The 19,356-nt window shown below is 41.4% G+C and overlaps 1 protein-coding gene across 10 annotated transcripts in view; it reads left to right on the forward strand.

Moving 5' to 3' along the window:
• The window catches only part of ZNF827 (zinc finger protein 827), a 177,431-nt gene that overhangs the window by 102,002 nt on the left and 56,073 nt on the right, over window positions 1-19,356 (forward strand). For all 10 annotated transcript variants that reach the window (XM_012453999.2, XM_012454000.2, XM_012454002.2 and 7 more), the window contains exon 8: window positions 9,917-10,020. In XM_012453999.2, coding sequence (XP_012309422.2) covers window positions 9,917-10,020 — 104 coding nt within the window. The remainder of the gene's footprint in view (window positions 1-9,916; window positions 10,021-19,356) is intronic.

Consider the following 19,356-nt stretch of genomic DNA (forward strand, 5'->3'; position numbering starts at 1 on the left):
ATTCCCATCATCCATATTGAACAAGTGTCAACATTTTGCCACACTTGGTTTACCAGTTCTTTTTCCTCCTGTATTTTAAATCACATCCTGATGCCAAACATTCATTCCCGGATTCTTTGGTATATATCTCTAAAAAGTAAGGAGATTTTTCCGTAATACTATTTCACATCTTACAAAATTAGCAACACCTTTAGTTTTTAATTGCTGCAAAGTTTCTGTTTGATTGGCCCCAGCCAAGTGTGCAGCTACATCAGTGAATCGGAGGAGAGGAAACCCATCTCAGCTTCCTTGTCATCTCCAAAAATTAAAGAAGAAAATCTTCTGCCTAGATGCTAGTAGAGTGATGGAGTACCCTTGAGTCCCCTCTGCCACAGCCCTATTTAGAAACCCACTGAATTTGCAATGCCAGACTCAATTTTTAGATAAATGCCCCAGCTGAAGCTTGCCAACGTATAGGGATTAATCCAAGTTTTATTCACAATGGCCCCTCTTTCTTTGAAAATGTGTGAGCCCAACACGATCAATGACTGAGTTTTCAGGCCTAACCGACTGGGGTCACAGGAGGTCTCTGTTATGTCCCTTGCATGGTCAAATAAGGCATTTTCTCTTTCAGATGGTCAGGGTTGTCTTCAGGGCAGGGACTCACAGTCATTTTTAATCTTGGGCACTCTTGTCCACCCCCACATTCCCTAACCTACCACCCAGGGTTCTTTTCGTTACAATAAATAAAATCCTTTAGGAACAGGGGTCCTCATTTCTGTGGTATTGAAAAGGGAAGAGCAGTGTTCATGAGTACCATTAAAACTATTTTCTTTCATTATAGATTACCTTTTTAATCAACTGCAAGAAAGTAAGACAACTGGCCCTGATTCTTATACGTAACATGTTAATATCTGGGCACATTAACTTCTTATTCAAAATGAAAATGAGGAAGTTAGGAAGACCACATACGGTCCTAGGCCACAGAGACTGATTGCTACCATGGAACAGAAGGACTATATCAGAGTTTTCTTCTACATTTCACATGATACTGATGTACCTGTATAGAGTGTTTGTATTTTGTTTATTAAAGTGTTTGAAAATCTTTTACAAAAATATGTAGAGCTAAGCACCTAATATATTTCAAATACAATCACTTATAAATGTGTTACACAACATGTACACATATAAATATATAAAAAGAAATATTAAACATCTATTATTCTGTTATTATCAAATAAATTAATAAAAGGAAGTAATATTTGAGCAAAACAAAATCATTAGAAGTGAAGAAGACTGCATTAATCATGAAAATTAAGTTGAAAATGAAATACTGTTATTAGATCCTTTTAAAAAGTGGAATATCTAAAAATAAAGTGTTTTTTGAGTGTGAGTTATTTTCATGTAAGCTATTCCAGCTTCTCCAAGAGTGTCTTCTGACCTTAAAGTACTTGAGGAAATGCTGAGGAGATAGTCATAACTAATTCAAATATTTCCTTTTTTCCTTATCTTTGAATAATCCCACCTTTCTTAGTTGATATGTTTGAGAATCATTGAAAAAAAAAAATCTTTTTTCTCCTTTGGCAAGGCCTGTAATCTGTTACTATTAGCAAGCTCTAGTTTTTGTTCAAAGAGACATTTCCGGTTTGTTCTCATTTCCTTTAGTGTCATTATATGAAACATAGACTTGGAGATTCCATATGCAAGTTACTGTATCCATTTTAATTCTGTAACATGCATATTCCACATATTCAAAAGATTTTTGAACTAATGTCAGATTAATTCTTGAGATAACTTTGGTCTGTTGCCTGCCTTTTCTTGTGGCTTTTGGAGACATGGAATACTGATTTCTCAACTACTGTTTCCTTTCACTTCAAAATGTTAATGCCGTGTGTAATTCCTGGAGGGTTTCTCAAGGTCTAAGTGATTCAGAGGTCAGAGTTTTAAAAATACTGGTTCAGCGATTATGGACACATCCACGGTATTTCAGTTCTTAAAAAAATAGCGTGATATATCAACATGGAAAACCAGTATTGCAGTGGCTTAATAACTGGGTCTGAGTAGAGAGGAGGAAGATGCCGTTACCAGGAGGGATAGAAAAGCCACCTGGTGAGGGGCCCAGGGGCTGAGGTCTGCTGGGGAGCAGGTAGCAGTTAGAGAGAGAACAGACTGGCTCCCAGAGAACCGTTCTACCCGACACGGGGACTTCCAGCTCTCTTTTTGCAGTATAGTTTCTCAGACATATATCTACTTCAGATAACTTGTTTTTAAAATTTTCTTAAAGTAACACAAAAGAAAATAAAAATTGCCCCAGATTCTTTTGGACATGTTTCACCCAACTCTCAAAAGAAATCTGTAAATCCTGTTAGGTCACATAATATATGGCTGAATAGATAATCGAATACTTTTACTTGATTAATTCACTGAAGAATTTTTTTTTAAGATTCACTATTTTAAAAAAAATTACTGAAGTAATTTATCTCTGCACAGATAGAAGTCAGACTATCACTTTAGGATGATTTGTCAGAAACTCTTAACATTTAATAGAATTTCATGCCACCCAGATCTATCTAGGCCCTTCTGAGTTCTAAGTAAAAACACATTACAGTGCAGTCTTTTTTTTTCTTTGTTTAATCTTTTTCTTTTCTATTTGTCATTCCCAAGTTTAGTCTTGAAAGTAACTGTCTCTTAGAAAAAAAAATCTGTTTCTTCTCTATTCCTCCTTTAAAACTATTGTGTCATTACCAATCCAAGGTATTTTCTGAACTTTCTCTCACAGTCTGTACTCACCTTTTCTTTTCTCTTTTGGTTTTGTTATTGCTGTCAAAATGAGAATCCCTGTAACATTTGGTTTTAGTGGTGGCACGTGGGGAGGGTTGGTTTTAAGTAGATAGGCCTTCTCTTCTGCATGAAGCAAAACTTCCTATTGGCCCTCAGGTGTTAAAGGTGGCAATACTGGTGCCACAACAGGCACTTAGCAAAAGGTATCGCTATTTAGAGCCATAATCTTTTATAGACTGTTCTATTATTTATTGTAAATCTTTTCCTCTCTCAGCCCTGTGCTGCTGACCCCACAGCCCATGCCTGGCCTGGAATTGTCCACTCACTGTGACAGCCCTAACCCTTCATATCTTAGCCCTTAGAGATTTTCTACAGGAGAAAAATCAAAACATGCTTTCCACGGCCATTTCACTTGTATCTAGAAGAAGAAACTCAAATAGATAAAAGTTTTCTAAGATTGTATTTTCTAAATAGCAAAACTCAGGGAAAGTAACAGGGGGATTGGGCTGTTTAAGTCCATACCATCAACTTCCAGATGCTGCTACTGAATAGTTGCTGAATATTTATATGAGTTATGTAAGTCTTCCAGGACCCTGTCTTTGACCTAGGCCAAAGGGAATATGTTGAGGTAGATGATGATTTTGTTGAGTGAAAATAAGTGACAATCCCCTCCCTATTAGCTATTTCCACCTCCTCCTCTATCAACTTTTTACCAAAAATATTAACCAGAAATAAATCTCTCTTTTTTTTCTTTCTTCCACTTCCTTGGCTTACTTTCTGGATGGAGAGGCTTTTTCATAATAAAATGACTAAAGTTTAGGCAGCTGGAGATTCAGAAGCACGGGCTATATGGTGTTCACGAACTGGCTCCTTTTCTGGTAACTGGCTGAAGTCACCAGTTGGAGGACAGTACAGACACGCTTGGCGGCACGTCGTAAAGCCTGAGGCATTTCATGGATTGTTTTCCTCCCTGGGAAGATGCAGCCCACTTCATCCTGTGTCCGCTACCTCCTGGAACTTGCCTCTCCACTGCCCACCGCCAACAGTGACCGTCACTGAACAGCATGAATGAGGTGTTAGCCTTACCACCCCTTACGGAAGTGCTTTGTCCACCGCAAAGCTGGGCATCACCTGAGAATGTATGTGCTTCTGTACCTTACGGTTACCGTGAGGCATAGGTGAAGAAAAGGAACTTATGGAATATGATCTTGGCATTCTAAAATGAAATTTCATGGCACAAAGTTACACGTGGAGTGTCTTCTTAGTACCTTGGGCAGAGAGTTCAGGATAACCAGTGAGTGTTATTGGAGCTCTAATCCCATGAAGCAAGTTCTGGACTATAGGGCATGCTCCAAGTTTAGTTTTTGCTCCTTCCTGAAGTCTGATGCTAATCTGGGCAGCAGAGGGATTCATACATAAATGTGTATGTAGCCATAGTGCCACCATGCACTTTATAGCTTTGGAGAAATCGAAGCTTACAAACAGCTAACAACCTCATTACCTTCCTTCTTCATTTAGAGTTAATAGCAGAGACAGGTTTGCTGTCAGAAGCAGTGGCAAATGTTTAAGAGTTGCAAATTGACCAGGCCCATGAGTGGCAGAAGTTTTAGAAAATCAGGCATATCTTAACTTTTATAGGAAAATAACAAAAATTATTTTTACTTGCTCTGTTTCTCAATAGAAAATTCGTTCAGCTTCCTTCAATACCTTTATACTGAAATGGCTGCTTTCTACTCCCCTCCAGCTCCCCTTTCTCTGTCTCTTCCTTTTCTCCATCTGTTCCAAGGATTCATGGCTCTCTATTGTCCATAAATTCCTTGGGTGTAAGAGACCAACGAAAGGCAGTGTAGCTGAGCAGGAAAGAGTGAAGATGGGGAAGCCAACATGCTCAACTCATGGGCATGGGCCACTACATAACTTCTGTGTGCCTAAGTCTCTACATCTGTAAAATAGGGATAATGCAGTAGTCCCTCCTTACCCACAGGGAATATGTTTCAAGATCCACAGTGGTTAGCCAGGCAAGGTGGTTCACGCCTATAATCCCAGCACTTTGGAAGGCCAAGGCAGGCAGATCACCTGAGGTCAGGAGTTCGAGACCAGCCTGGCCAACATGGCCAAACCCCGTCTCTACTAAAAATACAAAAATTAGCCGGGCGTGGTGGCACACCCCTGTAATCCCAGCTACTCTGGAAGCTGAGGCTGGAGAATCGCTTGAACGGAGGAGGCAGATGTTCCAGTGAACCTACATCACGCCATTGAGCTACAGCCTGGGCGAAAAGAGTGAAACTCTGTCTCAAAAAAGAAAAAAAGACCCACAGTGGTTGCCATAAACCACAGATAGTACTAAACCCTGTATACACAATGCTTTTTCCTATGCATACATATGATAAAGTTTAATTTATAAATTAGGCGTAGTAAGAGATTAACAATAACTAATAAACTAGGACACCTGTAACAATATTCTGTATAACAATATTCTGTAACAAGAGTTATGTGAATATGCTATCTCTCTCAAAACATTTTATTGTACTGTACTGTGGATAACTGAAATCACACAAAGCCAAACTGTGGATAAGGGGAATTACTATAATAATGGTATCTACTCTCATAGGGTTCTTATGAAGACCAAGTGAAGTTAATACACACAAAGCACTTTAAATCAGTGCCAGATACTTAGTGTGTGCTGCTACTTTTTATTGAGCATGTACTATGTACTGAGAACTTTAATATGAAGTATCTCATTTGAACCCTTACAGCACCCCACTAAAAGATGGTATTGTTAAAACTGTTTTTCAGTGATGAAACTGAGGCTAGAGGGGTTATTGATTGGACAAAGGTCCCTTAACTATGAAGTGACCAATATGAAATTCAGACTTCGATTTTTCTGATTCCAAACTCTCTGCAAAATCACTACACTCCCCAGCTCCTGGCATGAACAGATCTGAATGCAGAGCATGGCAGCTACGTGTTTGGCCTGAGACCAATTCTCTGTTTACCTAATATCTTCTCTTTGTAGATAAGGCTTATGCCAGCCTTAAGCTGCCTTGCCTTCTGAAAGTTTCTCCATTGATTCTTTGCCCCCACAGAAACATTGGCAGCCCTTTTGTGCATTTTTAGTATCCAGCAGGACTCCCTTCTAATTCTCTGCTCCCTCAAAAGAAATCTTTTCTTTTCTATACAGGATAAAGCTGGCATCCAGGGTAGAAAATTATCTTAAATGTTGTTTCCCTCAGTGTTTGTCTCTCTTTCGATTCAATTTCTTTGGAGCAGCTCAATGATAATAGGGCTCCACTCCTCACATCAGCAGGAATCTGCACTTTCGAAGAGAACATGTGAAGACACAGCACTAGCCCATTGCCACTACTTAGCAAGACCCAGGAGACTACTGCCAGCACATAGCATGACATCCTCTGCCTGCTTCACCTAGAAAGCTAGGTGAAGGTTATTCTTAAATGTACCTGACCAGCCCTCTCTTTTAAACTCTTCTTCAACCTGGAAGTGTCGCTGCTGGCTGGGAACATTGGCCACCAGCATCACCATTTCCCATCTGGTCTGCTGCACTGGCCACGTGCCTTGTCTTCTGCAAGCCCCCCAGGCCTCACTGTCTGCTGCAGCCACATGGAGCTTTCTGAAACTGCAGTGTGGTTCCCTGACTCCCTTACTTAAAACACTGCAGTGCCCTCACTACTGTTGGGACAAAGCCATGATCCCTGCACACAGCATCCAGCATCCACCATGGGCCTTCCTGCAGCTCTGCAGACTGGCTGTTCTCTCGCAGTGCTGGGGCCACCTTCCCCAGCTCCTTAAAACGCTAATGACCCTACTCTCTGTTCAGCTTATGGTGGCTTTTGCAGGAAGACCCTTCCTGGGCTCCCTGGCCTGGTCACACTGTGTCCCGTCCTCCATGGCCTTAGCTTCCCTTGCAGTTGCCATTTATGTATGTAGTTGTTAGGTAAATGTACACTCCCTGAGATTCGCAACCATAGCTGATGTTGCTCACTGTGATGTTCCGAGTGCCTGAGTGAACATTATATCATGGGCACCCACCAAATAATTACCGTAAAATGCACAGTGGCTCACGCCAGTAATCCCAGCACTTTGGGAGGCCGAGGCAGGTGGATCATGAAGTCAAGAGATCGAGACCAACCTGACCAACATGGTGAAACCCCATCTCTACTAAAAATACAAAAATTAGCTGGGCCTCGTGGCACATGCCTGTAATCCCAGCTACTCGGGAGGCTGAGGCAGGAGAATCACTCGAACCCAAGAAGCAAGAGGTTGCAGTGAGCCAACATTGTGTCACTGCACTCCAGCCTGGCAACAGAGAGAGACTCCGTCTCAAATATAATAATAATTGCCATAAAACTGAGATAATGAAGGTAGTACACAGTTTCTCTATGACAGTGAAGTTTTACACCCTTTAGGGGACCCCTCTTGGAACTCCTGTTGTCCCCAAATCGAACCCTCTACATTTCAGTCCAAACACTTCCAACAATTCCCCTGAACTCTCAGATTTCAAGGTAATTTCTATAGCCAGAATCATGGAAACGCCAAGGCCGTTTACCTAACCTTTACCCTGTGCCCATGAGCAACACTCCCACAGTGTTTCTCATGTGGATTGTCCACTCAGATGCAAGAGTGTCACTGTCACCTATGTATAAGCTTCAGAGTTACAGCTGTTTGTGAAAATCTTATACTCTGGGTTTGACCAGCAGTCTGCCAAGGTCTCTACCTCCCTGAGAGTGCTTTGATCCTTCATAGTTTTATTTGTGGAAGGGTTGAAAATTAGCCTAACCTCTGCAGCTAACTCACCTTTCCAATTCAGAGGGTCCTTTTCTTCATTCATTTTGTAACGCCTTTTATATCAAGGATACTCTACACATTGTGTTAACTTGTGCAGATAAGTTGACTAATTTACGCTCTCCTTTGCACTAGACAGATACAAGTAAAAAATAGTTCATTTATTGAGCGCTTACTATGTGACAGGCACTATGGCAGAGGACATTCCAGAGACTATCTGAGTAAAATCCTCATAGCTCTTCTGTGAGGAGTGGATACTGTTATCCCATTTTATAGACAAGAAATGAAAGCTTGGAGAAGGTAAATGATATGTGCAAAGCTGCACAGCTGCTAAGTCGAGGGGCTGCAATCCGAACCCATAACTGCTTACTCTGGAGTGCATGCACTTAGCCACCATGCTGCACTGCTTTGTCCTTTAAAGAAGTCAGTCACTTGCAGGTTATGAGATGTTTGGTAGGAAGTGACATATCTGCCCCTTCGCTTCTCCCCACTTCCTGCCTCCTACTAGCCTATAGCCAGTGTTTGCTTTTTAAGCCTATTTAAATTGGTTTGTGTTTAAGTACAAAGAAAAGCCATGACATACAAAGTTGCGTTAAATCTAGCCTAACATAGTCATGTAAAACTGTATTATCTATCAATGTATGTTTTATGATGTTTTATAAAAAAAAGTGGCTTTCATTTTCATCTTAACATTCCTTTTTTACAATTTAATAATAGCAACCATAGCTTTGTGGCATATTTAGCAAAGTAGCACCAGTCCTGGGAGTCCTAGGCTTGGTCTGTTGTTCTGCTCCAGATCTGCTGTTTTGCCCAGGGGAGTGGTGGTCGGGGGGCAGTGCAGGTAGTGATCCCTCCTGGCTGCGTTTCCCCACCTTCTGGGAAGGTTCTGCCAATCAGAGGCACTGGTGGGAGGGAGGGATGGGGCTTAAGGAAGAACCTGGGTATTCTCCCATTCCCTCTTTGTCTCCCACGGCAGCTGCATCTCCTCTAGTGCTCCGGCTCCCATGACCTGGGCTCCATTTGTCTCTCCTTTTGTCCCTCCAGCCTCAGGGAGACAATGGCTTCCTGCCCTTCCCGTCTCTGGGCTGTGTTACTGCCCCATGGACCTTCCACCATCTGGGTACCCAGTTCCTATAGTTGAATTTCCTCTGTTTTAAATAGATAGGGCTTTCCATTTTCTATGTTGGACTCTGATGGATACTCCAGTATTCTCATATGTGATCGCAGTACTTATTCACATTTTATTTTAAAGGCATGGAAGTTGGACCCTGTGACTGAGTTACAATCCTCTAATTAAAAACATTTATTTATTTATTTATCTATTTATTTAAGTCGGAGTCTCACTCTGTCACCAGGACGGAGTGCAGTGGTGCAATCTCGGCTCACTGCAACCTCCGCCTCCTGGGTTCAAGCAATTCTCCTGCCTCAGCCTCCCAAGTAGCTGGGACTATAGGCGTGTGCCACCACACCCAGCTAATTTTTTTATTTTTAGTAGAGATGGGGTTTCACCACGTTGGCCGGTGTGGTTTTGATCTCTTGACCTCGTGATCTGCCCACCTCGGCCCCCACAAAGTGCTGAGGTTACAGGCATAGGCCACTGCACCTGGCCCTTAAAAACATTTAATCCTTTACGTTCACTGTGGCCATGGTTTTAGGGGGAACCTGGCAGGATGTCTGGTGGCACCAGTTCTAGTTCAAGCTGAGTCACTTAGGGTCACTTAGGTCAAGACCTCTCCTTCATGTTAAATGAGGGAGCTCCCTGGGGTCCCTTCTGGCAACCCCATTTTGTGACTTTAACTCCTTCAGAACCAACACAATTTCAAGTTGCAGTTTTCGTTTCTGTGGGGACAAGTGACATGTTTCCTTCAGTGTATTTTTCCCTGGCCCCAGCCATCTGTCTTGATGTATGCAGTGGGTCCCTGAGGGATCAGGTGACAGAACATGGGTGAGCCAGGGCAATTCCATCTCTACCCTGGGAAAAGCAAGGACAGGCCCTTTCTGATTCTGACCTAGGCAGGGCACAACACACACACAGAAAGAGCAGAGCAAGAGGAAAACATACTGCTCAGCTGTCTTTTTCTATGGATTTAACAGTGTTTCAAAGATGATGTTTTGTATATTCCCCCAAATATAAAACCCATAGGCAGAAGGTACAGCTGGCACTTGTCTGACGTGATGACTTTTCTTTTTCTCCATTTTAAGCACAATCTTCTTATATTCACTTAATTATATTCTTAAACACCATTGAAAACAACACCTTATCCAATATTGCGTGTGTATGTATTTGGGGCCAGATGTTCTGGGTGTCTTAAATAATTTTAATTTACTAAACCTCACTCCTCCTCCCCCACCCCAGCCCTTTCTTTTCAGAAGACACATTTAGACAATCACCATTCACCTCCAATTCAAAAGAACTGCTGCCCAGTGAATCTGTGCTGCACGGAAGAATATCAGCTCCAGGTATGGAAACATTGTTGGCTTTGCTTCTACTGTTGGTTGCTTAAGAATTACTTTTTGAAATATGTGAATTTTCAGATACTTTCAGCTTACAGATGTAGTCATTCGTATATGGTTAGGTTTTAGAAAAGAAGGAGAAACTCAATTTAAGCTAGAAAAGTTTATTAAAATAAAATGTTTACAGGAATAAGCCTCTTCATCTTCGCTTTAGGAGCTTATTGTTCTTTACCTGCTGATATTTCACCCACATAATGAAGTATAACCTGACAATAATTTGCTTTACACGTTGTGTTTCAGGCTGGCAGCCAGGAGCATAGGGGAGGGCAGTGGCTAGAGCACTAGTTCCTAGTAGGGCAGGTCATGACCCCAAGGAGTGTGGGCCGCCACAAAGACCACCTCGGTTTCCATGGAAACAAGACGGCTCATTGAGAAAACCGTGCCACCCAGATTTTGTCTCTCTTCTTGGCCATAGTATCTAAATATATCCATCCAGTGCTCTGGTTTGCCATCTCAGCCATCAGTACGTCATTTTTTATCCATTCTTCCTTTTTTTGTTTCTTCTTTTCAGGGTAGAAGGAAGGATGTGCTTGCTGCTCCTCATCCGCAGCATGGCCATCCTGGACGGCTTACATGTGTGTTCTCAGAGTTATTGTGAAATGAGAAAATCTGAGAACCACTGCACTCTAGTTCATACTTCCTACCTATACCCACCCCACCTACCACCAATCCAGCAGCCAGAAAACTTCTTCCAGTTGCTACCTTCCTTCCCGGCTGTGGAGAGGATGTCAGCAGCTGTGGAGAGGATCTCAGCAGCACTCAGTAGCCTCTATCTGCATTCATTTGTCCAGGAGACTGAGGCCGGGTATGTGCAGGACGCACAGCAGGGTTATTAGCCCCACAGCCCCTTCAATAATAAAGTCCAAGTCTCCTCCACATACTCAAAGAGCCCTGTTTCACAGGACGCTGGAGAACTGATTAATTTGCAATGCAGAAAGAATCCAGTAACATCTGAAATATTGGCATCGGGTATCACAGGTCATTGGAAATGGTTTGTGACAAACTAGGGGTGGAGGGTGGGAGTGGGGAAGGCAACTCTTTGTCATTCTTGAGTCTCATAAGGGCAGTTCCATCTCTTCTCATCTCCACACATCCAGTCAAAGAATCCAGATACCTGCATGCTTTCTAGCTTTGCAGGCAGGGCTTTTCTATTCAAACACCAGAAATAACGTGCTTACACAAAACCACATTACATAATAGCTGGTTCTAGAGGTGGAAAGAAATTCTGCTTAGTTTATGTCTTCATACTCCAACAGGGGCTCTTGGAACTACTGTTTACTTCCCACAGTGTCATTTTGAATAGCCGTCTCCCTGGTCCCAAAATTATTGCCCTGCTGTTAAGTTGATGGATTGTGACTTTCTAATGTCAAAGTAACTGCCTAGGAACTGCCTGTCAGAATGCTGTGACCCATACGGCCAGCATCCCATGATATATATACAAACCTGCACTGCTGGCTTAATGTTTGTCTTGGCTGTATTTAAAGCAGGGTTTATTGGTCAAGTTAAAACTTGACCTGAAGAGTGATTTCAGTATATGTCTAACTGTACATAGGGGGTTTTCTGTGATTTGCTTGATAAACTTACATTAGACATTAGATGAACTCACACTTTAAAGGCTTAACTCTTGTTTGGGGGAGAAAATCAGCATAACTGGGATTTTTAAAATGTAAATCTACCCTGCTGAAAGATAATCAATCTAATACTTCACCAAAGCCTTTCTTTAGGTAGAGAAAAACAAAATGACTTCATTTACATTTTGTTAAAATAAGCCGCTAAAAAAAGACTTTTTTAAAAAAATAAGCAAGGTGAAAATGCTTTGAGAATGGAGTTAAAATTTGAAAAAAAATTAAAATGATAGGGACAACCTTGTGATCATAAAGGTCTCATAATCTGAAGACAGTTTTGTAAGGAAGGTCTCAATAATTTGGACTAATTGTGGAGAAGACCAGTCTGAATTAATCAAAGTTAGCAGTGTGGAGACTTTTAAAGAAAACTTACTTCTTTCAAGTCTGGACAGTGATAAATGGCCATGGATGAGTATACATCCTCAGTCCCTTAATCACAATTCTCAAATCTAAAAAACCCTACCAACCAAAATTTTTGGTATACATATTTTGTGGCAAAACCTAATGGGAGGCTATTTGTAGTCTTTATTTATTGCAAGGGTGAAATTTACACATTTTGCTGCAGAAATATCAGTGCACTTGACTATGAAGTGTTGCTCCAGGTCCACTGGGATGTTACATAAAGTATGTTTTATGCACCATATTGTCATCCTAAAATCAGAAAGAAGTATGAATCCCAAATTACATCTGGCCCCAGGGGTTTCAAATAGTTATTGTGAGTCCACATTTATTTTAGTAATCTGCTACATGCAGTGCTGGGAGCAAGGACGGTGAAGCTACAGTCGAGGATCTTAAAGTTCTGGAGTATAAGAGTCATGGGTTCTTACAGGACATTTCATCTGGGATAGTAAGATTGGGGTGTGAAAGGAAAAAAATGAAAAGAAATTTTTAGAAGACCAATCCAACAGCAGATTGCTGAATCATTGGAAAGGATTGGGGGCAAAGGACAGGAGACCAGCCGGGATCCTCTAGTTCCAGGGCGGCTTTATTAATAAGGGCCTGAGTTAGAGAGAAAAAGAGGAGTTGGGTGGGAGAAGCAGACAGAGGATGAGTTGGCTGGTTGGGAGACTGGCTAGCTTTGCTAATAAGCAGGTTGAATTAGGAAATGATAGTGGCTGTGCAGAAATGGGGAAGCCAGAAAGGAGACAGCTGGCTTTAGTGACTAGGTAGAAAATAATTTGTTGTTAGTATACAAATGAAAGCCTCAGAATCCTTAGACATCTTCTCTTCGGTGGTTTAAACATTACCATTAAGAAACTATTTCCACCCTTTATTTACTTAACAAACCTCTTCTTTCAGCAGATAATGCAAAAATAAATGTCAGCCCAGAGAATTCTGTCAGATTCTCTATTAGCAGAGACCATAATTAATGAGATATAATGTGCCTAGTTCCATTTCCCTTGCAAATGCTGAAAATACATAGCATCATTTCAACAATATATACAGTATTGGTCTGTAGTTATGTACCTTCTACCAATAGGATGAAGAGTCCAGATGCCTTCAGATTAAAACCACAGGGCAATTGAGGTGCCAGATGAGAATATCATTTAGTGCGTAGCAGCTGCTGAGCCAAGGGGATCCATGGTAGCCTCACTGTGTTGTGCTTGTGTTTCAGGCCTGTTGGAGAAGGAAGCCAGCAGTGAGTGGGATTGCAAAGTAGGGAGAGGTTGGTAGAACTGTGGACTGTGAAGAGATCGAGAATAGCACAGTTAACTAGGCATTTGCCTTCGGCAGATGGCATCTGAAACTCACAGCTGCCACTGTCCCAGAGAAACAGAATAAACACAGAGCTTCACGGCGTCCTGGCCGCGGTTGTTGCCAGTATTTCTAGACTGACTTTCCTGAGAACTAAAGAATGCTCATGTTAGCCAAGACCTAACATTTTCGCTTGCTGCGAATGTCTTAGGCAGAGGTAGCATCAGGAATCGTCAATAAAATGATGAGTAAAAAACCGCTGTCAACTTCTGCGGGAGGGATGTGAGGACAAAATATCCTTAGAGCCATAAATAGATTACTGAATATACTCTGGGTGGTGATGTTGCTACTGGTGACTTTACAAAAGACATAAAAGAGCTTTCCTATCATGGGGGAGATAGAAATTACAGACGACGTGTAATTTAATGTACTTTATTTAATTTACAGTTGTCTCACTTTGTGCAAAATTTACATCAATAGAAGAAAGATTCTGAGGTCAGGTGATTTTCAGGGCGGGTGAGTCTGTATTAAGAGCAGACCCATTGCCATCGTACCTGCAGCTGTTCCTGTTTCCCATCATCTTGCTGTAAGCAAAGACCGTTAAGAGAAGAATTTATATCCCAGTACTGCTTTTAAACAATGTGGAGCTTCCATTCTGTGTTATTATGATTTTGAAGTCACAGTATGTTTGCTCTGTATTAAGCCAAAAAACAAAAACACAACCAGAGCGGGTGTGAAGGAAAATGTGGGTCTCCATGGAACTCTATCCGAGTGTTTGGAGTCCCCCGTGCTTCCGTGTGTTATTTCAGATGGAGCCAGGAGTGAGAGATGGAAAGCACATCTGCAATTATATTTGTCAATTCCTTCCCTCATTATTTCCTAACTTGCATTTTAAAAAATCTCTTTTTGTTGATTTTGTTTATAATGTACAAACCAGAAAAGATAAACATCAGCACCCCTCAGCAAAACAAGCTTTTATTGGTAGGCAGGGGGAAATTTTAGTTTCTTCAGGACCTGCTATGCCAATCAGAATTTGATGTTCAATTTGGACTTGTCTGAATTGTTTGGAATTGTCTGCCTTGTCCCCAGGCTTGTTCTTGATCCATTTTCCCCTCTCTGGTCTGCCTATCAATCTAATATACTGTGTCATATACTTTCCTGAAATTTAAATAAATGATGCCTTGCATTAGAGTGCCACCTGCAACTAGCTCTCAGCCTGACACACTCCTGGTCAGATGTGAGTGACCTCTTTAAAACAGTTGGCTTAAAAAGACATGTCTCGATGTGTGCGTGTCACCTTCCTTTGTGTTAAGACTTCCCAACTCATGCCTCGAGAGAGAGACACACACATATAAAGCTATCTTGGATTATATTATAGCAAACTATTTTCTTCAATCCATTCTCAAACACAGCAGATTCTTTTTCAATTTAGACAAAGTCATAGATAAACAATAGAACATAGGGTGTTGGTGTGTATCGTTTTGTAACTTGAGCTTTTTTTTTTTGATGAGACAAATTCATTTTGTACAGAGAAGGAAGCTAGCAGTTTTCAAGGGTCTATTAAATTGTCAGGCACAGGACATATGTCATCTCATTTTTAATTCTGGAAACAACTCATTGAGACATAGGAATTATCTGCAATTTACAAATGACTACCTGGAGGTGTAGAGAGATTTAATAACTTGTTCAAAGTCATGCAGTTGGGGAGGGGCAGCACAGGAACTCAGACTCAGAATTGCACAGCACATTTTCTCTCTTTCTGCCCTATCTTGCTGCCTGCTAAGTCAGATGATGTCACCAGACCCTGACCAAAAGGAGCACACCTCCCAGTGTTGCCCACATTGACCCCAGCTATTGGCATTTTAAGTATTACTGATGCACTGCCTTCTTTTAGTTAGAAATAAAAATGAGTTCGTTAAGTAAGACACTCGAAATAATTTATAAGTACTTACTGTTGATTAACAGAATTCTAATTTTATACTCTTCTATTTCTGTCTTTTCTCTCTTCCTTTAATGCATTAATAACTTTAGCCCAGGCTCCTTTCTTTTCTTTTTAGGGCCAGAACTATATGCTAGCACAGGAGAAAATCAGTAATATCATAGTTCCTTGGAACATTTCTTTCAGTTAAGATGTCAGTAGTTTTTAATGGGTCATCTGATTCATAGAAACGGTTCTATGAAGCTGTGTTAAAACTTTCAGTTAGATAAAACATGTAATGCCAAATTTAGTGATGATCTGGTCAGCAGCACAGAAGAAACATATCTAGACTGGGATTCAGGAGAACTTGGGTTTGGTCCTAGCCCAGTTTCCTGTGGAAAGAGATGAGAAGGTTCACAAGCTCCTTGTACATGCCCCGTATTAAAAGTTCTGCCATCTCGATATGGTGTAGCTCTGTGTCCCCACCCAAATCTCATCTCAAATTGTAATCCCCACATGTTTGGATCATGGTGACAGTTTCTCCCATGCTGTTCCCGTGATAGTGAGTTCTCACGAGATCTGATGGTTTTAAAAATGTTTGGCAGTTCCTCCTTCATTCACTCACTCTTGTCTGCTGCCACGTAAGATGTACCTGCTTCCCCTTCCACCATGATTATGTTTCTTGAGGCCTCCCAAGCCATGCAGAAATGTTAGTCAATTAAACCCCTTTTCTTTACAAATTGCCGGGTCTCTGGTAGTATTTTTATAGCAGTGTGAAAATAGACTAATACACATCTGTTACAGCATTGTAAGTTTAGCCCAGGCTCCTTTCTTTTCTTTTTAGGGTCAAGACTATATGCTAGCACAGGAGAAAATCAGTCTAGTTTAGGGCTTTAATGCTAAAATTCTGCCACCCACAGTGAAAGTTGGGAAAGGGAAAAGTCACCATAATTAGTTCTTGAAAGACACAGTATTGAGGAGAGGTAGTGACTGGGATGGGCATGAGAAGGGCTTCTAGGAAGCTGGGGCATTCTATTTCTTTATCTGGTTACTGATTACATACGTAGGCAATTTTGTAAAAATTCATCAAGCTGCATTCTTATGATAGTATTTCTGCATTTATCAAGGCTAATTGGTTTTTTTACAAATAGGTGAATCCAGATGCCAAGTGGACACCTTAAGGCCGTTATAGGAGTGCACATTTGCTTCAGACTGTGACAGTGATAATGACGACAATAGTTTTTCAATTATGCCACTTAGTTTGCAGGAACATTTCTATTTGTAACATGAACTGGTTGCCCTGAACTAATGACATGTAGGTTGATATATCTTCTTCCTGTTGCATTTCAAAGCCAAAAACTATTCCACACTGCTTATGGCATTTCTTTGATGTATGGCAGGAGATAAGCTATAGTCTGTGCAGCTGTTTACTAGAGGGAGAAAGTTTCCTGGTTATGGATTTTCTTGATCCAGACAATGTTATTTGAGGCCAAGAACTGTGTGCTCCTTGCTAGCCCCATCTGTCCCCCACCAGCCTCATTTAGTCTCAGAGTATAGGTGTATTCCAAAGGGGAGCTGTTGACTCCATTAGAAACTAGTTGTAGAGAAAGATATTTCATTAGTCACTGTCAGCTATCTGTCTGAGCTAGCTCTTCTCAGTAATTAACTAATTAAATTAAGTTGTCAGCCCCTACAGACCAGCGTTTATAGGTTCACACACTAAAGTACAGGTACACTTTTTTAAAGGGTGACAACCTTTCCAAAGGAGAAATGTGTATCCGGTAGAAGATACTTTCTACACCTAAAGTATCTGTAGAAAGGCACAAAGGTTAAGAAAAAAAAATGTGATTGTGTGGCCAAGCCCCTTTATCTCTGCCCGTATGGTTTGAGTCTCCCCAGATGGGTTGAGTCACTTGGTATTAAACATAATTATCAACACTTTCATGTTTGTACTTTGTGGGAAATGCTAGCATTCGGAAGCCCTTCTAAAACCCAGATCCAAGTCAGATTTGTGGTGGCTTGCATCTATGATACCAGCTATTCAGGAGGCTGGGGTGGAATGATAACTTGAGCCCAGGAGTTTGAGACCAGCCTGGGCAACATAGCAAGACCCCATCTCAGAAAAACCCAAATCCCATTTGAGAACTTTGTTTCTCAAGCATGGGTTACCCCCAGGGCTGTGGCCACTTTGGCCTTGGCCTGGTTTCTTCCTCTGAACAGAGCAAATTTCTATGTGCTCACATAAAATATTCCAAACACCCTTTATAAGGCCTCAGCAGTGCCTGTGGTTGCGTTTTTACTTTTGCAAAGACTATTTAGATGCCTCGAGAATGAATAGTGCTATAAAAGGCCAAATTCTTGAGTATGTGTAATGGATGATGGAGAGTATTTGTTTGAAAATTGCAATGCAGTGACCCTGGCTTCAGTTTGGGGCTGGCTAATTCAATCTACAAGGCCTTTTCTCTATATACAATATGTTATTCCATTCCTTTGCTATCAAAAATACATATTCTCATTTCATGCAATTTCTTCTTTGTGTTTATTCCTTTTCAGGGCAGCAACTGCCCTCTGGTAACCAGGATAGAAAAAAAGAAAAGTAATTCCACTCATAAACTAGACCATCTATTTTCATTCAAACAAATCCATTCTGTATTCTCTTACATAGGCCAGATGAGTGCCTCTCTGTGGTAAGAAAGACACTCCTACATCACACCATGGCTGTCTCCTGATGTAGTGATAGGAATGATGGTCCAATAATTCATTTTTTATTTTCTGCTCTTCTCCCTCATTCAGTATGTCTCTTTTAGCAAGTTACTTAGCTTTTCTGTTCTCACTTTATCATTCAGAAACAAAAGATGTTCACTAGAAGTGCAGAAGTTGGCCAGTCTTTGCATTCTCATAATGTAAGGTTCACCACGCCCTCCCAGATGTTCCATTCAGACATTCACATCGAGGTCCCCAGAGCTCTTTAAATTCAAAGGTCTTCAAACTGAAGGCGGCATTTTCCCTGCCTCCCACTTTCTTCATACCACTCCTCTAAAAATGTCAATCAATGAATTAAAATCCTACTCTCCTGTTTTTCTGTCTTAATAGATAGCATCATAATCACCACCTGCCATGGCACACACCATAAGTTTGGACACCATTTGTTTGTATTCCCGCAGAAGCAGATTGTGAGACAAATTTGGGTGCAGTGTTTGTTTTATTTTGTTTTTTGTTTGAGACAAGAGTCTTGCTCTGTCACTCAGGCTGGAGTGCAGTGGTGCCATCTTGGCTCATTGTAACCTCTGCCTCCCGGGTTCAAGCAATTCTCCTGTGTCAGCCTCCTGAGTAGTTGGGATTACAGGCACATGCCACCACGTCCGGCTAATTTTGTTTTTGTTTTTGTTTTTTTGTGTTTTTAGTAGAGACGAGGTTTCACCATGTTGGCCAGGCTGGTCTCAAACTCCTGACTTTAGGTGATCTACCTACCTCTGCCTCCCAAAGTGCTGGAATTACAGGCATGAGCTACCACGCCCAGCCTAGTTTTTTGTTTTTTTGTTTTTTTGGGTTTTTTTTGGAGGTGAGACCAGGAAGCACACTGGTAGCAGGATGCAAAAGTGAGCCAAGCAAAGGAAAGCAGCCAAACAGGTTACCACTGTGGCCAACTGGAGATTAATTTCCCTGGCGACCTCTGGGACACAATGTAGGATACACACTTCAGAGTTTCCTACCTGAAGGGTGAGACAGCTGGGATATTTATGCAAGCAGTCATCAGTTAAAGCTGCACCCAGGAGAGTTAGTTCCCCCAATCTGGTGGGCCAACCAGGTTTCAGTGGCCACAGAAAGCCCATGGGAAATATATGCAGCACTGGCGGTGGGAAGTAAGGCACTGAAGCCATGAAGGAGCGGTGATACAGGTTGCGTGTCACTCATCCAAAACGTGTGGGACCAGAAAAGTATTTCAGATTTGAGATTTTTTTGTTCTTATATTTTTATGATACTGGATGAGCATCCCAAATTCAAAAATCTGAGGAGCATTTCCTTTGAGCGTCATGCTGGTGC

The sequence above is a fragment of the Aotus nancymaae genome, unplaced genomic scaffold (genome assembly GCF_030222135.1).
Source record: "Aotus nancymaae isolate 86718 unplaced genomic scaffold, 86718_ANA_hifiasm-v0.15.2.pri h1tg000033l, whole genome shotgun sequence".
Lineage (NCBI taxonomy): Eukaryota > Metazoa > Chordata > Mammalia > Primates > Aotidae > Aotus > Aotus nancymaae.